The following is a 22,847-nucleotide window of genomic DNA, read 5'->3' as shown; positions in this document are numbered from 1 at the left end:
CAAATATGATAATTATGTAATGCATTGATTCCTATGACTTTCCCAAAAGAGGGGAGGTGTTACATATATGTGGAAACACACTAGTTGCTGGTAAAACTGAAGTGAAGTAACTGTCAGTTGATGTTGGTCTGTAATAAACAACGTGCTATGTCAGTGTATGTGCTAATATTAGCATGATTAAAACAGAAATCGGATCCAAATGTAATTGCCCTGCGTTTATGCCTGAAATGCACATTATTTTACTTTTAATGCTTATTTAGCAATATAACAGAACCAAACTAGCAACCAGTTACCAAACAAATACAAACACATCTTAATCCCGCTTTTCCCCATATATTGTCTTTTAAAAAATAAATAAAAACTTGATTTTTCCTATCTCTAAACTTTCTTAAGCTAATGTAGTTCCCTCTAGTGTGCATCATGATAACCAATTCTGCAATTTTCCTATTTCTGCTCATTACTTAGTGTACTATGATTCTAAACTAATAAGTGGACTGTATAGCAAAAGAACTAACTAATTTATTTACAGTAATTAACTATTCAGATCTAATACATGCTCTGGCATGTTGCTTAGCCGAATCCAGATGGCCAAGTGAGAGTTTCTCTCCCTATCCAATAGGTGGCGCTATATTCTAACTTAACACTTAGATATTTTTCTGATGTGGATGTACATGGTTTTGAACCATAGGCACTCCGTAATTTATAATCATTGGCATTTGCATATTTTGCTTTCTCCCTAGCTCCTATTCCTCACATGATATTTACTTCCGTTGGCATAATGAAATGTCGCCCATATCCTTAAAGGAGTCAAGTTGGCGCAACTAAGGCTGTTTTCCGTAGATTATCCAAAAGTTTATTATTTTGGATTTAGTTTATGTTTTTTGTATTGATTTGGAAAGCACAATTTTATTCGATTAGCACTAAGGTCTTGCACCTGGTGTATACTCCATTCCATGGAGGAGAGATATAGTAATAATAATTGATCGCGCATTGTGTAATAAAGCTTCGGATATGCTTCGGAGAACAGCATTAGTTGGGCCAACTTGGCGCAAAATTAATATGTGAGCTGAAATGATGAGTAAAATGAACTTTGAGAGTAAGAGGTGTAATAGAGCTGTTGAACCAGAAAGCCGTCGAACTCGTGTGATTGCTGAAAACATGTAACAAGTAAAATGCGAGAACTTTTTCAAGTAAGTTAGTATGAGGCAAGACTTACAATACGTTAAGGCCCATTTACACTAGCGGAACTTTGAGCCTAAGAAATGCACGCGGAAGTTGCTAGCTTCACTAAATGGCGAAAATGTTACTCTTTTTTTTTATAACTGAAACTGAATATGTACACATTTAAATAAACAGCCTAACTTATAACATTATTCAAGAGTTTAAGAGTTAAATATTCCCTCATAATACGAAAAAATTGCTGTTTAAAAGCTCTCAAATGAATCTTCAAATTCGCCTGCGTTTCTTAGGCTCAAAGTTCCGCTAGTGTAAATGGGCCTTGACAGTATGGGTGAACTTACAATATAACAATATACTTAATCATATGAGTTGAAAGTGGATATGCAGAGAGACTGAGTGAAATATGGTTATATACATAGCTAGCAGACAAAATGACAAACAGTAATTAATCATTATTCGTGTTTAGATAAGGACACTGGTGTTTAGAAAAAAACACCGGTCTGTTCGTTGACATCTTTTCGATAACATGATTTTTTTTTATTTGCATAAACGTTTTGAGCTACAGGTGTTTAGTAGTTCGACTTTCAGTTCCTGGTGAATTCTGTTGTTACCTACTATTACTATATCTATGATAACCACCATAGTCTGAGTTACCACAGTCTGAGCTGTTTATTCCTTGTTTGGCATCAAGCCTGTTGTCCGGATAATAAGGTTGATTTTCCACCCCGTGGTAAAAGACCTGTGAGACTGCAAAACAAGACATCTTTCTCTCTTTGTATTTCCGGCGCGGCAGTATTTTGAATTGCTTAATAGAATATGATTTTTAGTATTATTAGATTCTTTCTCTGAAACAGACAAACACATTCAGAAATCTATACAGTTTTTAAAATGTCAGAAATTGAAATTAAGCGCATTGTTTCCTTTAGCAGTGAAGATAAGGTAACTCATGTTAATATGACTTGAAGATCAATTTTTAAAGCTGACATCAGAGAATTAATTATTTATCTAGAATAAAGCTCTATTTTGATTTCATTGTCATTTTATTTAATTGTTTACAAAATTGTAAACTATATGTATAAAACTTGTACTATAAAAAATTATTGTTCACAATAATGGAATTGTTATTGGAAATCACTTGATGTGTATCCTTCTTCGAATGAATAGAATTTTTTTTTTGCTGATACAGATATAAAAATGAGTTTACTTGATTTAATTTTCAGGTTCACAAAGCTGAGAATTTATTGGTGCCGGAAACTTATAAGAGATGGAATTGTGCAACACCAGGGGAAAAGAATGCAATTATTATATTGCAGTTTGAGAAAGCCACTGAGATACATTCAATTAATATACAGAATGATGGTTCAGCCTTCATTGAGGTTCTTGTGCGTCGATCATCAGATCGCTTAACTGATTATCAGGTAAGAAATTAAATTTGAATATATTGACATCATTCAACAATATGTTTGACCCAGTTATCTGTGTACATTAGCGGGTTTTCATCCGCAGAGAACCCATTGGCGCTTTGGGAAAGAATTCATTGGCAACGTTGCATTTTTACTCGCCAAGCTCGCGTTAATCGACGATGAGCCGAGCCGTAAACGTGCTTTTTAGTGCATGTAAATTCAAGTTAGCAGACAAAACAATATATTAAGCATATGGTAGTAAAAATTCGCAGATAATAAGCATGTAGATGTAAAACTAACCGGTTAAACGTGATATACGAAAATTAACTTGTATTAAATTAAAGTTAGCACAGAAAAGAATATATTAAGCATAAGACAATATTATAAGCATTTATAACGGAAATAAAAATTCATTTAAAAAATATAAATTAGTATTAATGTGGTTAAAATTGCATAATCGGGGTGAGTGCCAAGCTTGGCGAGAGTTTTTAATTTGGTTGTGGTTTCTAGTTGTATGTTTTCTTGTGGCAAACCTAGAGCTTTATTTAGGTAATTGTAAGAGTGCAAATTTAGAGTAGCCAGATTTTTTTTTTAAATTTAATTTTGAAATACTGTGTTTGATTTTAAAAGTTTTACTGTTTAATATTATTGTTATATATATGTTTAATATTATATTTATATAAATGGTTGATCTTTGGATTATGGTAACTTGGCAAAAATTTGGCGACCAACTCTGCTACAGCAACCCTCTATTTTTTTTTCGCCGCCATTTTGTTTTCACGAAGTAAAGACATGTTTCTTTTCTTTTTATTTACTGAACACTTTTTTCAACAATCTTCTAGCTGAATTACACTTATGCTAGAAATTTTATGTAACAAAACTGCTTAATCATGACAAATATTAACTGCAAAATTGGGAAAAAGTGCACAATCGCAAACTCCTTGCGCGTTTTTCAGAATAGCACATGCCCACCAGCGGCCGAGCGGTAAAGTCGCTGAACACTGGTAGTTCGGTCCGAGGTTCGAATCCTGCGAACGGGCTGGCTGCATGGGTGTTTTCGTGGTTTTCCCCATGTGTAACGTGTATACGAGCCAGTTTCCCTTAGAAAGTCCTCCACGGAAGGCATCCCTCCTCTTAGGCAGATAGCCCTAGTGTGCTTTGCCATAATTAAATACACCACCAGAATAGCACATACACATAAACCATGTACACGTCGACTTATTTTTACTTAAAAAAACATCCCAGAATTGCACAAAAATGGCATTGCGCACACTCTTCACTATATCCATGTACACTGCTTTTTTTTCATAAATTAGAAAAATTTCACGAAAATGCATGATAATTTTCTGAATCTTTAAATCCGGTAAAAAGAACTTATATGAAATTACCTGATCGCGAAAAAGTATATACCCTTTCCAAAGATGAACATTTCCACGTATAAAATAAATAAAATATCCAAAAACTTTTACCTCTAAATTATCTATTATATTACAAACATCACCAACGAATTCATACCGCAGACATTACAAATGGTTACAAATACTTAGTGTCAAATATTTAAATTATTTCCATGCATGTTTACTTCCACTCAAATGTATACCAAATTCCTACAAACATATAATTCACAAAATAACTATCATTTAATTAAAATATAATTAAATTCAAAAACACTACTTAAAATACAAATAAGCACATACATTAAATTAATAAAAATTAGCTTACAATCCTAATTACTTTAAACTAAATCATTGCTAATAACAATTTTCCAATAATACCATATTACTTTGTTTACTCCTTACATTTAGAACAATGCATAAAAATAATATCCTCAAATAATTAAAAATACTAACTTACCTAATCTTCTTCAGAATCTTGATTACTAGGCGGATACACTTTTCTTATTTCTTCCGCTAAATAAAAAGCAATCATATGTGCGCCTGTTTCAGGATCTTTAAAATCATACTTACAGTTCACAGCAAGATGTTGAAAACCTTCATCCTCCAAACAGACTTAATAAAACTTAATAAGCAATCTTTACTTCTATCTCACACAACCTTAAAAAAACACTTATTACTACCCCTTTCAATCCCACTAAATACCCATTTCGAATTCACTTTAGATAGGGCCATGGGATCCAAAAATTAACCAACACTGTTTCACACAACCCAGAATAAAGCTAAATACAAAATTTCCAGATTTCCCCCCTTTTCCGATTAAAGAACTGTAATTCATCCATTAATGTCACATGACATATCTCATGATCTCTCATTTCCCTCACACAAAATAATGCGTAATCGGAACTGAGGACTTCTCACATTATTACCAAAGTCTTAGGTAGTAACCTTTTATCGCCTCCAAAATGTCGCTAAACTACCAGTTACCATATTCCAAAGATCAGCCATATAAATATTTGCAGAAGGTTAAGCTGCTGTTGGTGGGAGAATATGCTGTTGGTGTTGGATTTCATATGACATGAAGTTTATAATTTATGAATGTTTTCATTTAATTTTATTTAGTTAATTTTTTTTTTTTTTATTATTATTATTGTTATTTATGTTTCTTGCATGTGGCAATCGAAAGATGTGGAATATTTAAAGCTTTCAACGAAAGTTGTTTAGTGTGTTGAATTCCACGACGATAGTAACTTGAATATTTGGTTGATCTTTACATTATGGTAACTGGTAGTTTGGCGACATTTTGGAGGCGATAAAGGTTACTACCTGGGACTTTGGTAATAATGTGAGCAGTACTGAGTTCCGATTACGCATTATTTTGTGTGGGGGAAATGAGAGATCATGGGATATGTCATGTGATATTAATGGACGAATTACGGTTCTTTAATCGGAAAAGGGGGGAAATTGGGAAAAAATCTGGAAATTTTGTATTTGGCTTTATTCTGTGTTGTGTGAAATAGTGTTTGTGAATTTTTGGATCCCATGGCCGTAAGTAAAGTGAATTCGAAATGGGTATTTAGTGGTATTGAAAAGGATAGTAAGAAATGTTTTTTAAGGTTGTGTGAGAGAGAAATAAACATGTTTTATTATGTTATTTATTTTACCTGGTATCTTGCTTTGAAAGATAAGTATGATTTTAAAGATTCTGAAAGAGAATGAAGAAAAGTGTATCCGCCACGTAATGAAGATTCTGAAGGAGATTAGGTAAGTTAGTACTTTTAATTATTTTTATGCATTGTTGGAAATGTAAGGTGGAAAGGAATTTGGTATTATTGGGAAAATTGTTATTAGCAATGATTTAGTTTAAAGTAATTAGGATTGTAAGGTAATTTTTATTAATTGAATGTATGTGCTCATGTATATTTTAAGTGGTGTTTTTGAATTTAATTATATTTTAATGAAATGATAGTTATTTTGTGAATTTTATACTTGTAGGAATTTGGTGTATGTTTAAGTTGAAATAAATGTGCATGGAAATAATTTAAATATTTGATAATAAATATTTGTAATGCTTCATGTATGAATTCGTTGATGACGTGTATAATGTAATAGATGATTTAGAGGTAAAAGTTTTTGGATATTTTATTTATTTTATATGTGGAAATGTTCATATTTGTAAAGGGTAAATACTTTTTCGCGATCATGTAATTTCATATATGTTCTTTTTACCGGGTTTAAAGATTGAGAAAATTGTCATGTATTTTCGTGAAATTTTTTTAATTTATGAGATAAAAGCAGTGTACATGGATATAGTGAAGAGTGTGCGCAATGCCATTTTTGTGCAATTCTGGGATGTTTTTTTAAGTAAAAATAAGTCGACGTGTACATGGTTCAGTGATATTTTAATGAAATGATAGTTATTTTGTGAATTTTATGCTTGTAGGAATTTGGTTTACGTTTAAGTTGAAATAAACGTGCATGGAAATAATTTAAATATTTGATACTAAATATTTGTAATGCTTCATGTATGAATTCGTTGGTGACGTGTATAATGTAATAGATGATTTAGAGGTAAAAGTTTTTGGATATTTTATTTATTTTATATGTTGAAATGTTCATATTTGGAAAGGGTAAATACTTTTTCGCGATGAGGTAATTTCATATATGTTCTTTTTACCGGGTTTAAAGATTGAGAAAATTGTCATGTATTTTCGTGAAATTTTTCGAATTTATGAGAAAAAAGCAGTGTACATGGATATAGTGAAGAGTGTGCGCAATGCCATTTTTGTGCAATTCTGGGATGTTTTTTTAAGTAAAAATAAGTCGGCGTGTACATGGTTTATGTGTATGTGTTATTTTGAAAAACGCGTAAGGTGTATGGTATTGTGCACTTTTTCCGAATTTTGCAGTGAATATTTGTCATGATTAAGCAGTTTTGTTTGATAAAATTTCTAGCATAAATGTAATTCGGCTAGTAGATTGTTGGAAGAAGTGTTCAGTAGATAAGAAGAAAAGAAACATGTCTTTACTTCGTGAAGACAAAATGGCGGCGGGGAAAAAAAAATAGAGGGTTGCTGTAGGGGAGTTGGTCGCCAAATTTTCGCCAAAAAATCGCCAAGTTACCGTAATGTAAAGATCAACCGAATATTTTAGTTAGTTTATGATGCTGAATGCGCATAATTTGCTATTCTGTTTACGTTTAAAACTGACTTCGTAGTGCTCTGATCTGATTAGTGTATACATTTATTTACTCAATAATTATTTACAAGAATTGTTCATTCTACTATTTTATGATGAATTACATATATATATGACTATGCTTTTATTTGCAAAGCTATTGGACTTTGTTTTTCTCATCTAGTATTTTATCATCTCATTTTACTATTCTGTTTACATAAAATAACGGCGTTTCACTACTGCAAAACTTAAAATTTACTATTCTGTTTACGTTTAAAAATCACATTTTAGTGCTTTCATTTAGTGCACCTAAAACATTCGCCAAATTTTGAAGGCCAAAATAGTTTGGCGCCAACTTACCCCACTTATGGAATTTTAGCCATTAATGTACTGAAATTAACCGGTTAAATGTGATAAATGAAAAATATTTGTCTTAAATTCCAGTTAACACAGAAAATAATATATTCCTTACACCAGCAGTGGTCTAATTTTGCTGACCATGGTGATGCATCAAACTATTCTGTCATCTTAGATAATCAATATCTTTTATTTCAGTTTAATCATCTATGTATGTCACACCTGCCATCCTCTGAAAGGTTATTGTTAGAAAAGCATTAACAATATATTGTTAAAATTTTACGCCATAAAAATTTATTTATTCTCATAATTTTAGATGACAATAACCAATAATAAAAATAAAAGCATTACTTACTTATTTAAAATGCACATGCACATTTTTTCGGCCTACAGAAACAAATTATTTTAGAGGTTGGAAACCTCATGGTTCTTAGAGCTGTTAAAAATTAAGAACACAACGTGAACAGCCGTGTTACAAATTAGCATTCACCCCTCCCGCCGTATTTTCTTCCTTTCATCCCGAACCAAGAACCGGGATCTGTCTACAAAAATATTTCTGTCTATTCGTTGTTAAAAAATTCAAAAAAAAAATAATAATAAATAAGAGAAGGGTACAACTCTGATATACGCCCTAATTTCACCAAATGTGGCGATATGTGTTCTGCGCTGGTTTTTGGCACGATTGCGTGTTGTATGGCAACCCTGTTGACGTTGAAAAGTCTTTTGCTGGAGTTCGTTGGTTCCCGTCATGCTTTGTGTCTGAGAAGCTATGGGGGAAAGATTTAATGGTGAAAGTTGTTGAATTGAAGTTCGGCATAAGGAAATATCGTCGTGGTCATCCTGTTGAGGGGCAATGGGTATTTGGAGGTGTGGAAAGAAGGTATGGGAGATTATTTTTAGTGGTTGTGCGTGATAGAAGTAGGGATTTGTGATTATTTGTTATTTTATTTATTTGTGAACCATAGTATGAATTTTCTGGATAGTGTGTCTGGCTGTCATATAAATACGATACTAGTGATTACGTGGCGGCATGTTGAAGGCGGTATGAAATTGGTATATCTGCTGTTCGAAAAAGCATTAATGGTAAGTGCATTTTATTTTATTCTTGTTCTTATTTTGTAGAATGTAATGTTCATTGTTTTTTTAGTATGAATTTCTGTCGTTATTGTTGTTTTTTTGAATTGTTTGAAATTTATTTATTTTGTTGATTAGTGTGTACCGTCTGAATTGTGCAATTCGTAGATGTTTTTTAAAGTTGAAACAGAATGCTATGTACATGGTATTCTTTGAAATTTATTGTTGTTATGTTAATTTATTAAAGTGAGGTGCGCATAGTTCGTAAATTCGTTTGTTGCCTAAATTGTGCAATTCGTAGATGTTTTTTTAAGTTGAAACAGGATGCTGTGTACATGGTATTCTTTGAAATTTATTGTTATGTTAATTTATTAAAGCGAGGTGTGCGTAGTTCGTAAATTCGTTCGTTGCCTAGATTGTGCCATTCGTAGATTTTTTTTTAAAATATCGCTAATAAATAAATATCGCTAATAAAATATTGCTAATATATAAATAATAAAATATCGCTAATAAAACATATCGCTGTGTACATGGACTCTTGTAAAATAATTTTGGTTAGAAACTTCACGGTTTTGCTATCTAAATTTTTTGTTTTTGTTTCGGATTTTTAGCTTAAATTGTGTGTTCAAAACGTGGTTTTTGCATTCGTGAAAACCGTGTTTTTGGAGACATTTTAGGCTTAAAGTTCGAAATGTAGACAAAAAATTTAGATAGCAATATGGCAACGTGGAGTTTCTCGCCAAAAATATTTGGCGAGAAATTTGTCACCTTGAGGGTGCATATCAGAGTAGTTCTAAGAGAAGAAGAATATAAACCTGCATATGCGAACAACGACAGCTTTAATTCAACAAAATGAACGCAAGAGGAATTGTTGCAAACTTCGAACGTGTGAATAGGATAAATCCGCTGGGTTACCAGGTTTGAACTATTATCGCCAACGTTGGCGATGTTTACATTTACTGGGTTCTCTGCGGAAGTGCATCTACATTAGCTATTAAAAATACATGAATTAATAAAATATCATAAATACTGTGACTATTTTCTTCTGTAAATTTTTTGGTTTGATTTATTTCATTATGCCAAAGTGCTGTAAAGCTTTTTGCCTAAGCTGAGGAATGCCTTCATGGAGGAATTTTTAAAGCAAACTGGCTGGTATACACGTTACGCATGGGGAAAACAATGAAATTTATTGTTGTTATGTTAATTTATTAAAGTGAGGTGCCCGTAGTTCGTAAATTCGTTTGTTGCCTAAATTGTGCAATTCGTAGATATTTTTTTAAGTTGAAACAGGATGCTGTGTACATGGTATTCTTTGAAATTTATTGTTATGTTAATTTATTAAAGCGAGGTGTGCGTAGTTCGTAAATTCGTTCGTTGCCTAGATTGTGCCATTCGTAGATTTTTTTTTTTAAAATTAAAACATATCGCTGTGCACATGGACTCTTGTAAAATAATTTTGCTTAGAAACTTCATGGTTTTGCTATCTAAATTTTTTGTTTTTGTTTCAGATTTTTAGCTTAAATTGTGTGTTCAAAACGTGGTTTTTGCATTCGCGAAAACCGTGTTTTTGGAGACATTTTAGGCTTAAAGTTCGAAATGTAGACAAAAAATTTAGATAGCAATATGGCAGCGTGGAGTTTCTCGCCAAAAATATTTGGTGAGAAATTTGGCGCCTTGAGGGTGCATATCAGAGTAGTTCCAAGAGAAAAAGAATATAAACCTGCATATGCGAACAACAACAGCTTTAATTCAACAAAATGAACGCAAGAGGAATTGTTGCAAACTTCGAACATGTGAATAGGATAAATTAGCTGGGTTACCAGGTTTGAACTATTATCGCCAACGTTGGCGATGTTTACATTTACTGGGTTCTCTGCGGAAGTGCTTCTACATTAGCTATTAAAAATACATGAATTAATAAAATATCATAAATACTGTGACTATTTTCTTTTGTAAATTTTTTGGTTTGATTTATTTCATTATGCCAAAGTGCTGTAAAGCTTTTTGCCTAAGCTGAGGAATGCCTTCGTGGAGGAATTTTTAAAGCAAACTGGCTGGTATACAAGTTACACATGGGGAAAACCATGAAAATGCATAATCAGAAAGCCTGTTTGCTGGGATTCGAACCCCAGACTGAACTACCAATATCCAGCAACTTGAAATATTGGTGGGGCTTCTTATGTAAATTATCCATATACACTTTTACAAGAAAAATGTCTTTTTTGTGCTTTGCAAATGCAAATTAATCAAAAAGAAGTTTAAAGCTATCTGCATCTGAAATAAATTCCAGAAATGGAATTGAAAATTTTTTCTGCTCAATTTTTGAAAATTTAAATTTTCTTTTTTAATTTCTTGTGCAGAAGCTTCTTGCAGTTGCTTTTACAGTTTAATGCAAATTTCTACATGTCTGTCTCTGTAAGTTTCAGTTTTTTCAAAATCATTGGTGTACAGTTTCCTACCATCTTCAGTCTCCAGTAAACTAATAGTAATTAATTACTGACAGCCTTCAAGTTTCTCGAATTTATCAATAAGTTGCAGCCTTAAAATGGAAGTTTTATTTGGAACTACTCTTATATGCGCCCTCAGATCGCCAAATTTCTCGCCAAAACTCCACACCACCATATTACTACGTAAACTTTTTGTCTACATTTCGAATTTTAAGCCTAAAATGTCTCCAAAAACGCGGTTTTCACAAATGCAAAAACCACGTTTTGAAGACACAATTTAAGCTAAAAATCCGAAACAAAAACAAAAATTTTAGATAGCAAAAGCATAAAGTTTCTAACCAAAAATATTTGCCAAGAATCCATGTACACAGTGATGAATTTTAACTTCAAAAAACATCTACGAAAAAACATTCTTCAAAAACATTCTAGGCAGTGAAGGAATCTACGAACTACGCACACCTCGTTTCAATAAATTAACATTAACTACACTAAATTTCAAAGAATACCATGTACACAGCATTCTGTTTAAACTTTTAAAAACACTGTAGTTGTAGCCATTCTACCGTCTAAACAACAAAACAAGCAATGTACTTCCTAACCAACACACGTTACAAGTCCTTACAAAACATCCCATAGTTCAAAATTTACTGCAGTCATGCAACCGATTACATCATAATAAGGTTTCCATAACATTCAACTATTCAGGTTACCATAAATGAAACAACTTGGTAATAATACAAGGGGTACCCTTCAGTCTACTCTAACCAAGTATTTTTTTTAAAGTCATTTAAGTAGCTTTTTTAATGTACAGACACATTTTGTGAATAATGGTACTGTAAATTGCATTTCACTTTAATGTATTCTGAATACTTTTAATGTTTTTTTTTTTTTTTTTCAATAAACTCGGTTGTTTAGAATTTATATATAACATCTACTTAATATACATTTTCATTCTCTATAAACATGTGTATAATTATTACTTTGCATTTAAATCATAATAAATAATATTGACATATTTCAAAATAATACCAAATAATTTTCTTATTAGGCTCTATTAGTGGCTTCACCTTTCATGAGCCCATTCGAAAGTCAAGCTGGAATTTTCACCAACAGGGTCCAGATGTTTGGTCCTGATAAATTGGCTCAGAATTTGAAAGATGAGAAATGGGATTATATAAAAGTTGTGTGCACTCAGCCATTTAATAAGGTATTATTGATTTTTTGTTTTGTTTTAATGCCTGAAAGACTGTTATGGATCTATAAATAGAATTTTCTTTTCAACTCTAATGTACGTTGAAAAGAAATGTAACCTTTATCTTGTTATAAATATATGTGAAATAAAAGTGAACGTTAGTTAATCTCAAAAAGAATAAGTGTGCAAATCTTACTTCAAGTAATACAAAATTTGGCTTATCTAAATTCAGGCCAGAAAATTAATGTATAGATTTGATTTTACAAAAATCTAGAACCTTAAGATACAAAAACTTAATATTGAATTTCATGAAAATTTTGCTCCTTTGTTATCACCTCTTCATAAAAGAAGTTTTTCTTTTTTTTAGAGTACTACATACGGTTTAACATTCATAAAATTTCATTCTCCATCTGAAAATTTTGAAGAACAGCCTAAGCCTGAAACAAAAACTGTAAGTTTTCAGTTATTTTTTAGAAAATTATAAGTTATTTCAATACAGATTAATATATATTAATCCTAATGATATAAGACATAAAATTTAGTGGTAGTATGTTCTACAAGGTAACCAAAAAAGTTTTTGCTGCTTTGGACAGTCAGAAAGAAAAAGGTCATAAAACAAATAATAATTACTGCTAATTCTCAAAGTAATCGCCATTGGCATCCAGTGCCTTTTGCCAAGGAGTGGCAAGCTGTGCGGCGCCATCACAGTAAAACTTTTGAGTTTTGGACACAAAGAAGTCTGTGAGGGCCTTTTTGAGGTCTGGCAGGTTGTTGAACCATGATGATGGTTGTCCAGGCAATGGAAAAGGTGGTAGTCTGTTGGACGAGGTCTGGGGAATATGGTGGGTGGGGTAGTGTCTCCCAAACCAGTTGCTGATGCTGGATAGTGTCCTTGGCCTTCCGAGTCACATGTGGCCTCACATTGTCATGGAGGATGAGTACACCCTCACAATTGACCAATCATCAGTGCCTGATGCACACATTTCAACTGCATTCCCAGTCTACCAGATACAGAGCATGATCTTGCGTGGGTGGCGAGAAGGTCTTGCAGTGTGAGGCACAGAGTCCCCTGGTGACAACCAATGTTTGGAATGCCTGGGTGTGTCTACTAGAGTCACATTGCATCACTGGTGAGTACTTGATCAAATATGGATGGATGCACTGCAGTGCTTAGTAAGCAGTGACAAACAGGCAGCGACACGCTGTTGCTTGTTTGCATCAGACAGTGAGTGGGGTTGAGTCATTGCCAGATTTGGCAACTATTTTTATGTTGGGATTCGCTCTTCCAATGTCATATCAGAAACGGCAAGAACTTTTTTGTTTACCTAGTACTTTTAATTCACACCATTGCATATAACATTATTCCTGAGATTAATTTATTGCATGTGTGTAGCATGAAGAAATAGCCTAAATAGATTAAAATATCAATGAACATTTTTAGTGACAGAGATTAACTTAAACATAGTTGCGTACAGCAGAGAAAAAAGGCGAAGAAGTAAGAATGATATACATATACATACGTAATAAAAAGTTGCGTCATCATCACCGCGCGGATAAACGCGAACGGCGCATGCGTCAGGAGAAGCTCTCTTAAGCTAAACGTCGTATTATAATTTATGATACAACAATCCCCCTTTCGACGTTTGGCAGCTGAAAAAAAAAATAAATAAATAAACATTAATCATTTACAGTTATTCCAATTAATTTACAGCACTTAGAATGTTTCGAAGCAGTCAATGTTTTTGTCAGTACATCAGCAGGCATTTTCTCTGTTGGCACATATTTAACGTCTTATTTCATTTCTTTCATAAATTTCACGAATGAAATGATGTCTAATATCTATGTGTTTAGTGTGTGAGTGATAAACAGCATTTTTCATAAGCTTCTGTGCACCTTGATTATCACAATATATAATGGTTGGATAATCAGCAGTAAAATTTAATTCTTTAAGAAAACGACGTAAATAAACTGCTTCTTTGGCACTTTCTGAAAGACTGATGTACTCTGCTTCAGTACTTGATAATGCAACAGTTTGTTGCTTTCATGATTCCCATGTTATCGGATTTCCAGCAAACTTGAATAGGTAACCTGTATATGATTTTCTAGTATTAACATCAGACGCCCAGTTGGCATCGGTATATCCAATAAGTGTTTTTCCAGTCTTTCGAAATTTTAAACAATAATTTTTAGTTCCTTTTAAGTATCGAAGAACGTGCTTTGCAGCCAACCAGTGTAATTTTCCAGGATTGTTATAAAATTGGCTCAGGTGACTGACGGCATATGCAATATCCGGCCTAGTAAACACAGAAAGATACATAAGCAAACCAATTAGACGGCGATAAGGTGCGTTGTTCATTTCTTCCTTTTCAGTTTCAGAAGGACACATTTCTTTACTTAATTTTACACTAGGATCTAAAGGAGTTGCTACTGGTTTTGCATCTTGCATATTAAACCTTCGTAGAATATTATCAACATATTTCTGCTGAGATAAACTAATAGAATTATTGTTTACATCTTGATTATATTCTATTCCAAGACAATAATGAAGTTTGCCTAAATCTTTAACATGAAATTCTTTAGAAAGATAACCTTTAAGTTCAGCATATAAATCACAGCTATTTGTTGCTATTATTAAGTCATCAACATATAAAATTAGAATTAACTCACCTTGAGATGTTTTCATCCTGTATACACACTTATCTGATTGTAATGGTTGTAATCCAAAGTTTTTGAGTTTTTTGTCTAATTTTTCATACCACTGTCTTCCACTTTGTTTCAAACCATAAAGAGACTTTTGCAAAGCATAAACATAATCAGGATTATTTTGGTCTTCAAAACCTTTAGCTTGTTCCATGAAAATTTCTTCTTTTAAATCTCCGTTAACATAAGCCATAACAAAATCTAGTTGATATAACATAAGGTCTTGTTCAGCACTGTATGCAATCACAGTTCTTATAGAACTTGCTCTGGCTACTGGAGCAAAGGTTTCATTAAAATCAATTCCAGGTTCCTGTGCAAATCCTCTAGCAACCAATCAAGCTTTTCTCTTTTGAACTGTTCCATCTGCATTATATTTCGTTCTAAGAACCCAGTGACATCCTATTACCTTTTTGTTGTGTGGTCGCTTTACTAATTTCCATGCACCATTTTTAACAAGTGCTTCATACTCACTTTGCATAGCCTTATGCCATTCTTCAGCATAACTTCCATTTAATGCTTCTTCTAATGTCGGATTTGTATCTTCTTCAGCAATTTGTGCTTCTTCCTTTCCTATGTTTATATTGTGGTACTCCTTTTTTTGGTCTTCCTGGCTTCCCAGTCTTGACTTTCTTTGGACGACCTGGCCCCCTTTTAATCTGCATTTCAGGTAGTGCTTCAGAATCAGAATCTTCATTATCAGATGATTCTGCCATATTTGAAGGGTCTTCAGTTATTTCATCAGCCGATATTTGCTTTACATTCAGAGGTTCTTCCTTCTTTTTATCAGGAATATTTTCGAGAAATAAAACTCCTAAATCTTTATCATAATTAGTAGAGTTTTCAAATTCATCAATGAATCTAACATCTCGGCTTATAACGATTTTTCTGGAATTTTTATTCCACAGCCTGTATGCTTTCGATTCATTTGAGTATCCTACAAATATATGTTCTTCTGATCAAGGATCGAATTTCCTTTAGACCTTTTATTAAGTACAAAACATTTCTGTCCGAATACTTTGAAGTGAGATACAGTTGGCTTGATGCCAAAAAATAACTCATAAGGTGTTTTGTTTGCTCCCAGGCTTCGATTCGGGCAACGATTACGAATATAAACAGCACAGTTCAAGGCTTCAGCCCAAAAGGATTGGGGAAGATTACTTTGTTGTAACAAACATCTGGCCATTTCAGTTAAAGTGCGGTTCATGCGTTCAGCTCTCGAATTCTGTTGAGGAGTCATTAGTGCAGAGAATTCTCGTTTAATCCCGCATTCTTGAATATATTTATTAAATTCTTCTCTGCGATATTCGAGACCGTTATCAGTCCGAAGGATTTTTATTTTCTTTCCTAGACGATTTTCGACCGCAGCTTTGTATTTAATGAATGCCTTTTTTACTTCATCTTTAGTTTTAAGAAAACTGACTTCGACATAACGCGATTTGTCGTCTATGAAAGTAACAAAATAACGCGAACCAGCATGGGATGGGACTCTCATAGGTCCACACAAATCTGAGTGAATCAAGTACAGTAATTCATCACTTTGAAATTTTGATTCTTTTTGAAAAGGTTGCACAGTTTGTTTACCTCTGATACAGACTTTGCAGTCTTTTAGAGATTCAGTGTTATTAAAATTTAAATTTCTAACCATGTTATCAGACTTAAGTCTTTTCAAATCAGACTCATTTAAATGACCTAATTTAAGATGCCACTTTACAAAATCACTTACCTGTGCTATTGCAGCTGTTTCAGTGCTTGGATGTATATAATAAAGATCACCATGACGAATAGCCTGCACTAGTATAGATCCATTTGGTTCTATTATTCTAGCATGTCGTTCTGTAAAAATCACTGAACGATTATTTGCAGTAGCTTTAGATGTTGACAGCAAATTACATTTTAATTCCGGAACACACAACACATTTTTGAGCGTAAGTTTAATTGTCTTATTTCCGTTAGGTACTGTGATAAGGACAGTTCCAATTCCAGTAATTTTTGCTGTTTTGTCAACTGCTAACTTTATGGTTGAATTCGTTCGAGGGTGAAATTCTGAAAATAACCTTCTGTCATTGCACATGTGAGATGTACAGCCACTATCTAAGCACCATGAGGAGGTCTTCTGATAAGCATTGTTTACTGCTAAACTAATCTGCTCTTCATAATTAGAAGCCATCATAGAACCTTGATTTCCCTTATTTGATTGTGCATATTTTCTATCAGCTATTTTCTTTCTGCATTCAGATGCCTTGTGCCGAATTTTCGAGCAGTAATTACACTTCAAGTTTCGAAAATTTCTTTCAGCTGGAAAGTTTTTGTTTGAATTTAGCTTCCATTTTTCATTTTTCTTCTGTTCTTGATTTCTTCTTTTATAATCAGTATAGTATGCATTTTGTGAATCTTGAGACGATTTCCCTTTTCTTGCTTCCCATTCTTCTAACATTTTGATTTTCAAAGATTCGGGACTAGGTAACTGATCTCTTGATTCGATGGCGCATCTAAAATTTTCAAAATTTTCTGGAATACTGTAGAGCAGAAGAATCGATAATAAATCATCAGCTATGTCAATTTCCATTTGTTTAAGCTTATCAACTATTTCGAAGAAATTATTCAAATGTTCAGACATCGTTTCGCTTTCCGCCATTTTTCTAAATAAAAGCTGTTTTAATAATGTAGCCTTCTTCGCAGGTCCTTTCGATTCATATACGGCTTTGAGCTTATTCCACACAGCATTTGATGTCACACAATGCTTTATATGACACAGTTCACTAGGATTAATTGCAAGAATTATATCTGCGCGAGCTTTTTGATCAGCTTGGAGCCATTTCTTTTCGTCTTCGGTTCCTTCAGCAGGTTTTAGCACTTTACCGGTTACATAATCCCAATGGTCGTTTTTAATCAATACTGCTTCTATTTGTAATTTCCAACTGTCAAAATTATCTTTTCCGAGCTTTTCTATAGTAGTCAAATGCGACATAATGTAATACAGTCTCTCACAACCAAAAAAAAAAAAAACAAGATAAAAATAGGCTTAACTGAACGCTGATCAGTTCTTACCATTGATTAGATGTAACAGTTCTTGCACTGAATTAGGCTTAAGAGTTCAATGCTCAACTTCAAAATGTTCATTTTAAAATAAGTATTTTGCTAATTAGGCACAGTTGAAACGTTCCTGGGCCCATAACCATTGAAGAAATAAATGAGCCTAAATAGATTGTAATATCAATGAACATTTTTAATGACAGAGATTAACTTAAACATAGTTGCGTACAGCAGAGAAAAAAGGCGAAGAAGTAAGAATGATATACATATACATACATACGTAATAAAAAGTTACGTCATCATCACCGCGCGGATAAACGCGAACGGCGCATGCGTCAGGAGAAGCTCTCTTAAGCTAAACGTCGTATTATAATTTATGATACAACATAGCATTATGTGCTTTATTAAAAAATGGAAATACCAAATAAATTAGGTAGCTATATATATATAATTTTTTATGATATTTGGAATTGGGGATATTTCTATAAATTTTTTGACAGTATATTTTTTTTTATAACATCTGTTGTGTTTTTCTGAGCCACTGTCAACAACCAAAAAGCTGTGGGTTTGTTTGACATTTATTTATTTATATATTTTTTCTTTCTGTAAATAAAAATTCTAAGCTCACTTCTCTGCTGTAGTTGGCTCTGTTGATTGTAAAAAAGTGAAAGAAATTCACATTGGTGTCTGTTCATTAAATTAAAAGAATGAAAGTATACTTTTTGTATAATTGATTTATTAAAACCTGTTTAGATTTGAGCTCTTAAAATGCAAATCCCATTATAAATTATAAGTACCTTAGGATCAAGAACATTAGAATGCTCCATACTACAGATCAAATTTTAATAAAAAAAAAAAAACCCTTAGTTCAGTATTTTTCCAAGTTCATTTGAAGTCTATTAAGTATATATAAAAAATACATAGGCATAATTTATCAATTGACTTAATTTAGAAGAAAATATTTATACAGCTAGCTCATTTATGCGAGATCATCTTACATACAAACATTCTATTTCTTCTATTAAAGTGGCTGTTAAAGTTTAGGACTATTATATATATATATATATATATACAGTCAAACGTCATTAATTTGGACACCCATAATCCGGATTGATCTATAATCCGGACCTCAAAGCTAAAAACGTTCTGTGCATGCGCCGCGTTGACACATGCGCATAGACGTTTACGCGTGCCCGTAAGACCTTTACGACTGCGCATATGCATGTGTGCAAGTGCAGAATACGTTTTCTCGTACGCGTTTAACGTATAACGGACGGTATAAGCTAAAATTATCTAATTATCTATTTCAGTTAATGTTGATGATTGCGTTGTTCCTTAATCTTCGAATTGGATGCGGCTTATTATTTTTTGCGGACTGTAAGAGCAATTTTATAAAAGTAAACTTGAACTTTCGATTATGTCAAATAGAATTTCTGATGCTGGAGCTCCCAAAGGATCTACAAAACGAAAATATGTTTTGATGTCCATCAAACAAAAAGTGGAATTGCTGCAAAAATTGGATAAAGACATGAAGAAAGTGACAGAGAGGTTAGTGAAAATGAAAAAATTTCGATTGACAAGTTAGTCGGTATTCTCGGCAGAGCAATTATGGGACTTGAACAGCGGAACTTTGTAACTGAACAAGAAAGTATGTCTGTTTATAAAATTAAAGAGAAAGTATTATCACATAAAACGAAGCAACTTAAACAACTTACATTGGAAGAAATGTTTAATAAACTAAACAAATAAATATGAAGCTTTTTCTTTTGTAAATTTTGATAACCTTTAGATCATAATTGTTCTTTATTTCATAAATTACGGTTTCATATTTTTAATTTTAGAATTTCTGCATGCCATCTTACGAGACTTAAACTGATGATCTATAATCCGGAAAAATCGATAATCCGGAATCGCCGAAGTCCCGACGAGTCCGGATTAACGACTTTTAACTGTATATATATATATAAGGACGGCGTATATTTGTATCAGCCCAAAATTGTTTTTCAATATTTTAAGTAAGCTTACGCTTGTGAGGATTGCTTCATATGGTGAAATGTTAGTTTGATAAACTAGTTAAAACATTTAGTTTTCGATTTGTTGTGTACTTGGATTATTGCGATCTTAATTTAAGTTCCAAGCTTACCTGCTAAGTGTTTGAAACATGAAGAATAGTATACAGATGTTTGTTAGAAGTTAAAAAATTGTTCTGAGTAAGTTAAAATATACAGATTTAACTCACTGATCTGCTCTTTTTAACTAATCATTAAATCATCATTAGGTAGAAGTATAGTTTAGGGTACCCCTTGGCGAAACTTGGCGATTTTTGGCGGCACATGGATACCGATTTTGTGCAATTCTTTGACTCGTTAGCACAAAAATCGTCGCTACACAAAGCCAAAATAACAAGACAAACAATTGCACAAACTCAGTATCCATGTACACATCGACTTATTTTCACTTAGCCCCCTCCCCGAATTGCACAAAAATGGCATTGCGCACTCCTTTGACTTTATCCATATACACGTCAACCTATTTTCACTTTAAAAAAAATCTCAGAATTGCACAAAAATGGCATGGCGCACTCTTTTAACTTTGTCCTTGTACACGTTGACCTATTTTCACTTAGAAAAAAATCCCAAAATTGCACAAACTTGCATTGTGCACTCCCTTTACTTTGTCCATGTACACATCAATATATTTTCACTTAAAAAGTCAAAGGAGCACCAAATTCTACAATATAGGCAAACAAAAAATACATAATCTCAATAAAATACATTTTAAACCAAACAATAAAATAATATAAAAAAAAGGAAAAACATGTTATACATTTAAGTACTACCAAAAGCAAATACTCACATACCATGATTTTCAAGTTCACTTCGTACACCCAGAGCCACATAAAAATCAAAATATCAATCATACTCAAATTACTTTTTTCAACCAGGTACTCTTTCTGATCGAACGCTTCACATAGTGACCATCTGAACCTTTCTTCCTACAAACCCATTCAAATCCATCTAAACGGTTTTAACACACAACACAAAAATGCTTACAAAACATCCCATGATTCAAAATTTCCCAGAATCATGCACCTGATTATGTCACAATAGGGTTTCCATAACATTCAACTGCTAATGTGTGGAATATGGTAACAGGTAGTTTGGCGATATTTTGGTAAGGCGATAAAGGTTACTAGCTAGGACATTAGCAGTGTACATGGATAAAATCAAGAGTGTGCACAATGCAATTTTGGGATATTTTTTTTAAGTGAAAATAGGTCGACGTGTACATGGATACCATGTATGTGGAATTATTAAAAACGCAGCAAGCAGTGGGCGATTCTGCACTTTCTCCCAGTTTCGCAGTTGAATTGGACCACCGGATAATCGGACCAGCCGCTTTTTTTGACCAAATCTTAAAAAACCGAAACAAATCCTATGTACATAAGCCTAATATTATTTGCTTATTTGGACCAAAATTCCGTTTAATCGCACCAAAAAACATGAGAGCGAATAAGAAACAGAAGCCACAAGTTGGCCGCATACAGTGGATGTACAGGTGGTCTGCGACATATGGGAGGATCTGTAGTTGCGGCTGCCCAGGAAAATGCGTTATCAAAGGTCAGGAATTCCTTAAAGTGCATGACAAAAGCAAAAGCGGTGGGAGGTGAACACACGCACCATTTTCTTTGACTTGCGCCTCCGAGTTTCAAGGAAATGAACAATAGAGTGTCCGGCTCCACCTGAAAGGAATTCCTGCCTGTTCATCATGATTAAAGTTTACATGAGAAAGCTATCATTTCATCACCTTTTTGGAATGGTGCCAAAGCTTTGAATGGCGATCTTATCTTTTTATCTCTCTCTTGACCTCAACGTCTTGAACCCGAAACACCAAGGTTTTTTCAGACCACTTTAGCCAGAGAACTGTGCACGTGTCTTGTTTCTCCTGCCAAAATGCCACGACGGGACTTGACGTCAGCTGAAAAATTGGTTTTCTGGATAAGATCAAGCAACAAACACAAAACACTAGTAGGCATTGGTTGGTGGAAATAACTGGATTGGCAAAGACTGCAATTTCGAGCTTGATAAAACAAGAGAATGAGCTGCAAGAAGAATGAGCACAATGTGAAGGATGAGGAGGAACCTCCAAAAAACGAAAGCATGAAGGCAAGGACTCGGATGTCGATGAGGCCCTTAATGAATGGTTTGCCATTGTTACTGGATGATCTGTGCGAGTAAGTGGCCCAATTTTCAAATGCAAAGCAGAAGAACTCGCTAAAAAGCTGGGCCATGATGACTTTAAAGCTACGGGCGATTGGTTGTCTCGATGGAAATCTAGACATGACATAAAATTCAAGAAAGCACATGGCGAGAGAGAAAGTGCTGATAGTGCAAATGCTGAAGAATGAAAATCAACAAAACTGCCCGAGCTTCTTGAAAATTTTTCAGCAGATGACATCTACAATGCTGACGAGACTCAGCTGTATTATCGTGCTATACCGGACTGCTCGTTAAGTTACAAACATGTTGCAGTCTCTGGCTCCCAAAAAGAGATGGATTGCATAACTGTTTTGTGCTGCTCAAACATGTCAGGAACAGACAAGAGGAAGCTGTTGGCTATAGGAAAAAGCACTAAGCCTTGCTGCTTCAAAGGAGAGTTTACCAGTTGTGTATCATGCGAACAGAAACGTGTAGATGACCTCTGAACTTTTTAAAGAATGGCTGAAGGATTGGGACAGAGATCTACAATGACAGTCGAGAAAAGTGCTGCTTCTCTTGACAATTGTGCAGCACATCCTCATTTAAATTGTTTGATGAATGTCCAACTGGAATTTCTACCTCTCAGGACTACAGCTTTGGTCCAGCCAATGGACATGGGCATCATAAAAAAT

At 33.6% G+C, this 22,847-nt stretch overlaps 1 protein-coding gene across 3 annotated transcripts in view; it reads left to right on the top strand.

Annotated features, from left to right (window-relative positions):
• The first annotated feature begins 1,931 nt into the window (after positions 1–1,931).
• The window catches only part of LOC118202968 (uncharacterized), a 113,896-nt gene continuing 92,980 nt past the window's right edge, over positions 1,932–22,847 (top strand). For all 3 annotated transcript variants that reach the window (XM_085818261.1, XM_085818262.1, XM_085818260.1), the window contains exons 1-4: positions 1,932–2,118; positions 2,400–2,597; positions 12,080–12,238; positions 12,591–12,674. In XM_085818261.1, the coding sequence (XP_085674387.1) occupies positions 2,068–2,118; positions 2,400–2,597; positions 12,080–12,238; positions 12,591–12,674 (492 nt within the window). In that variant the 5' untranslated portion in view covers positions 1,932–2,067. The remainder of the gene's footprint in view (positions 2,119–2,399; positions 2,598–12,079; positions 12,239–12,590; positions 12,675–22,847) is intronic.

The sequence above is a fragment of the Stegodyphus dumicola genome, chromosome 6, assembly GCF_044657685.1.
Source record: "Stegodyphus dumicola isolate Sdum_Otavi_A_Nest chromosome 6, ASM4465768v1".
Classification (NCBI taxonomy): domain Eukaryota; kingdom Metazoa; phylum Arthropoda; class Arachnida; order Araneae; family Eresidae; genus Stegodyphus; species Stegodyphus dumicola.
Note: the sequence above shows the minus strand (reverse complement) of the source record. Positions and strands in the feature narration are given on the sequence as shown.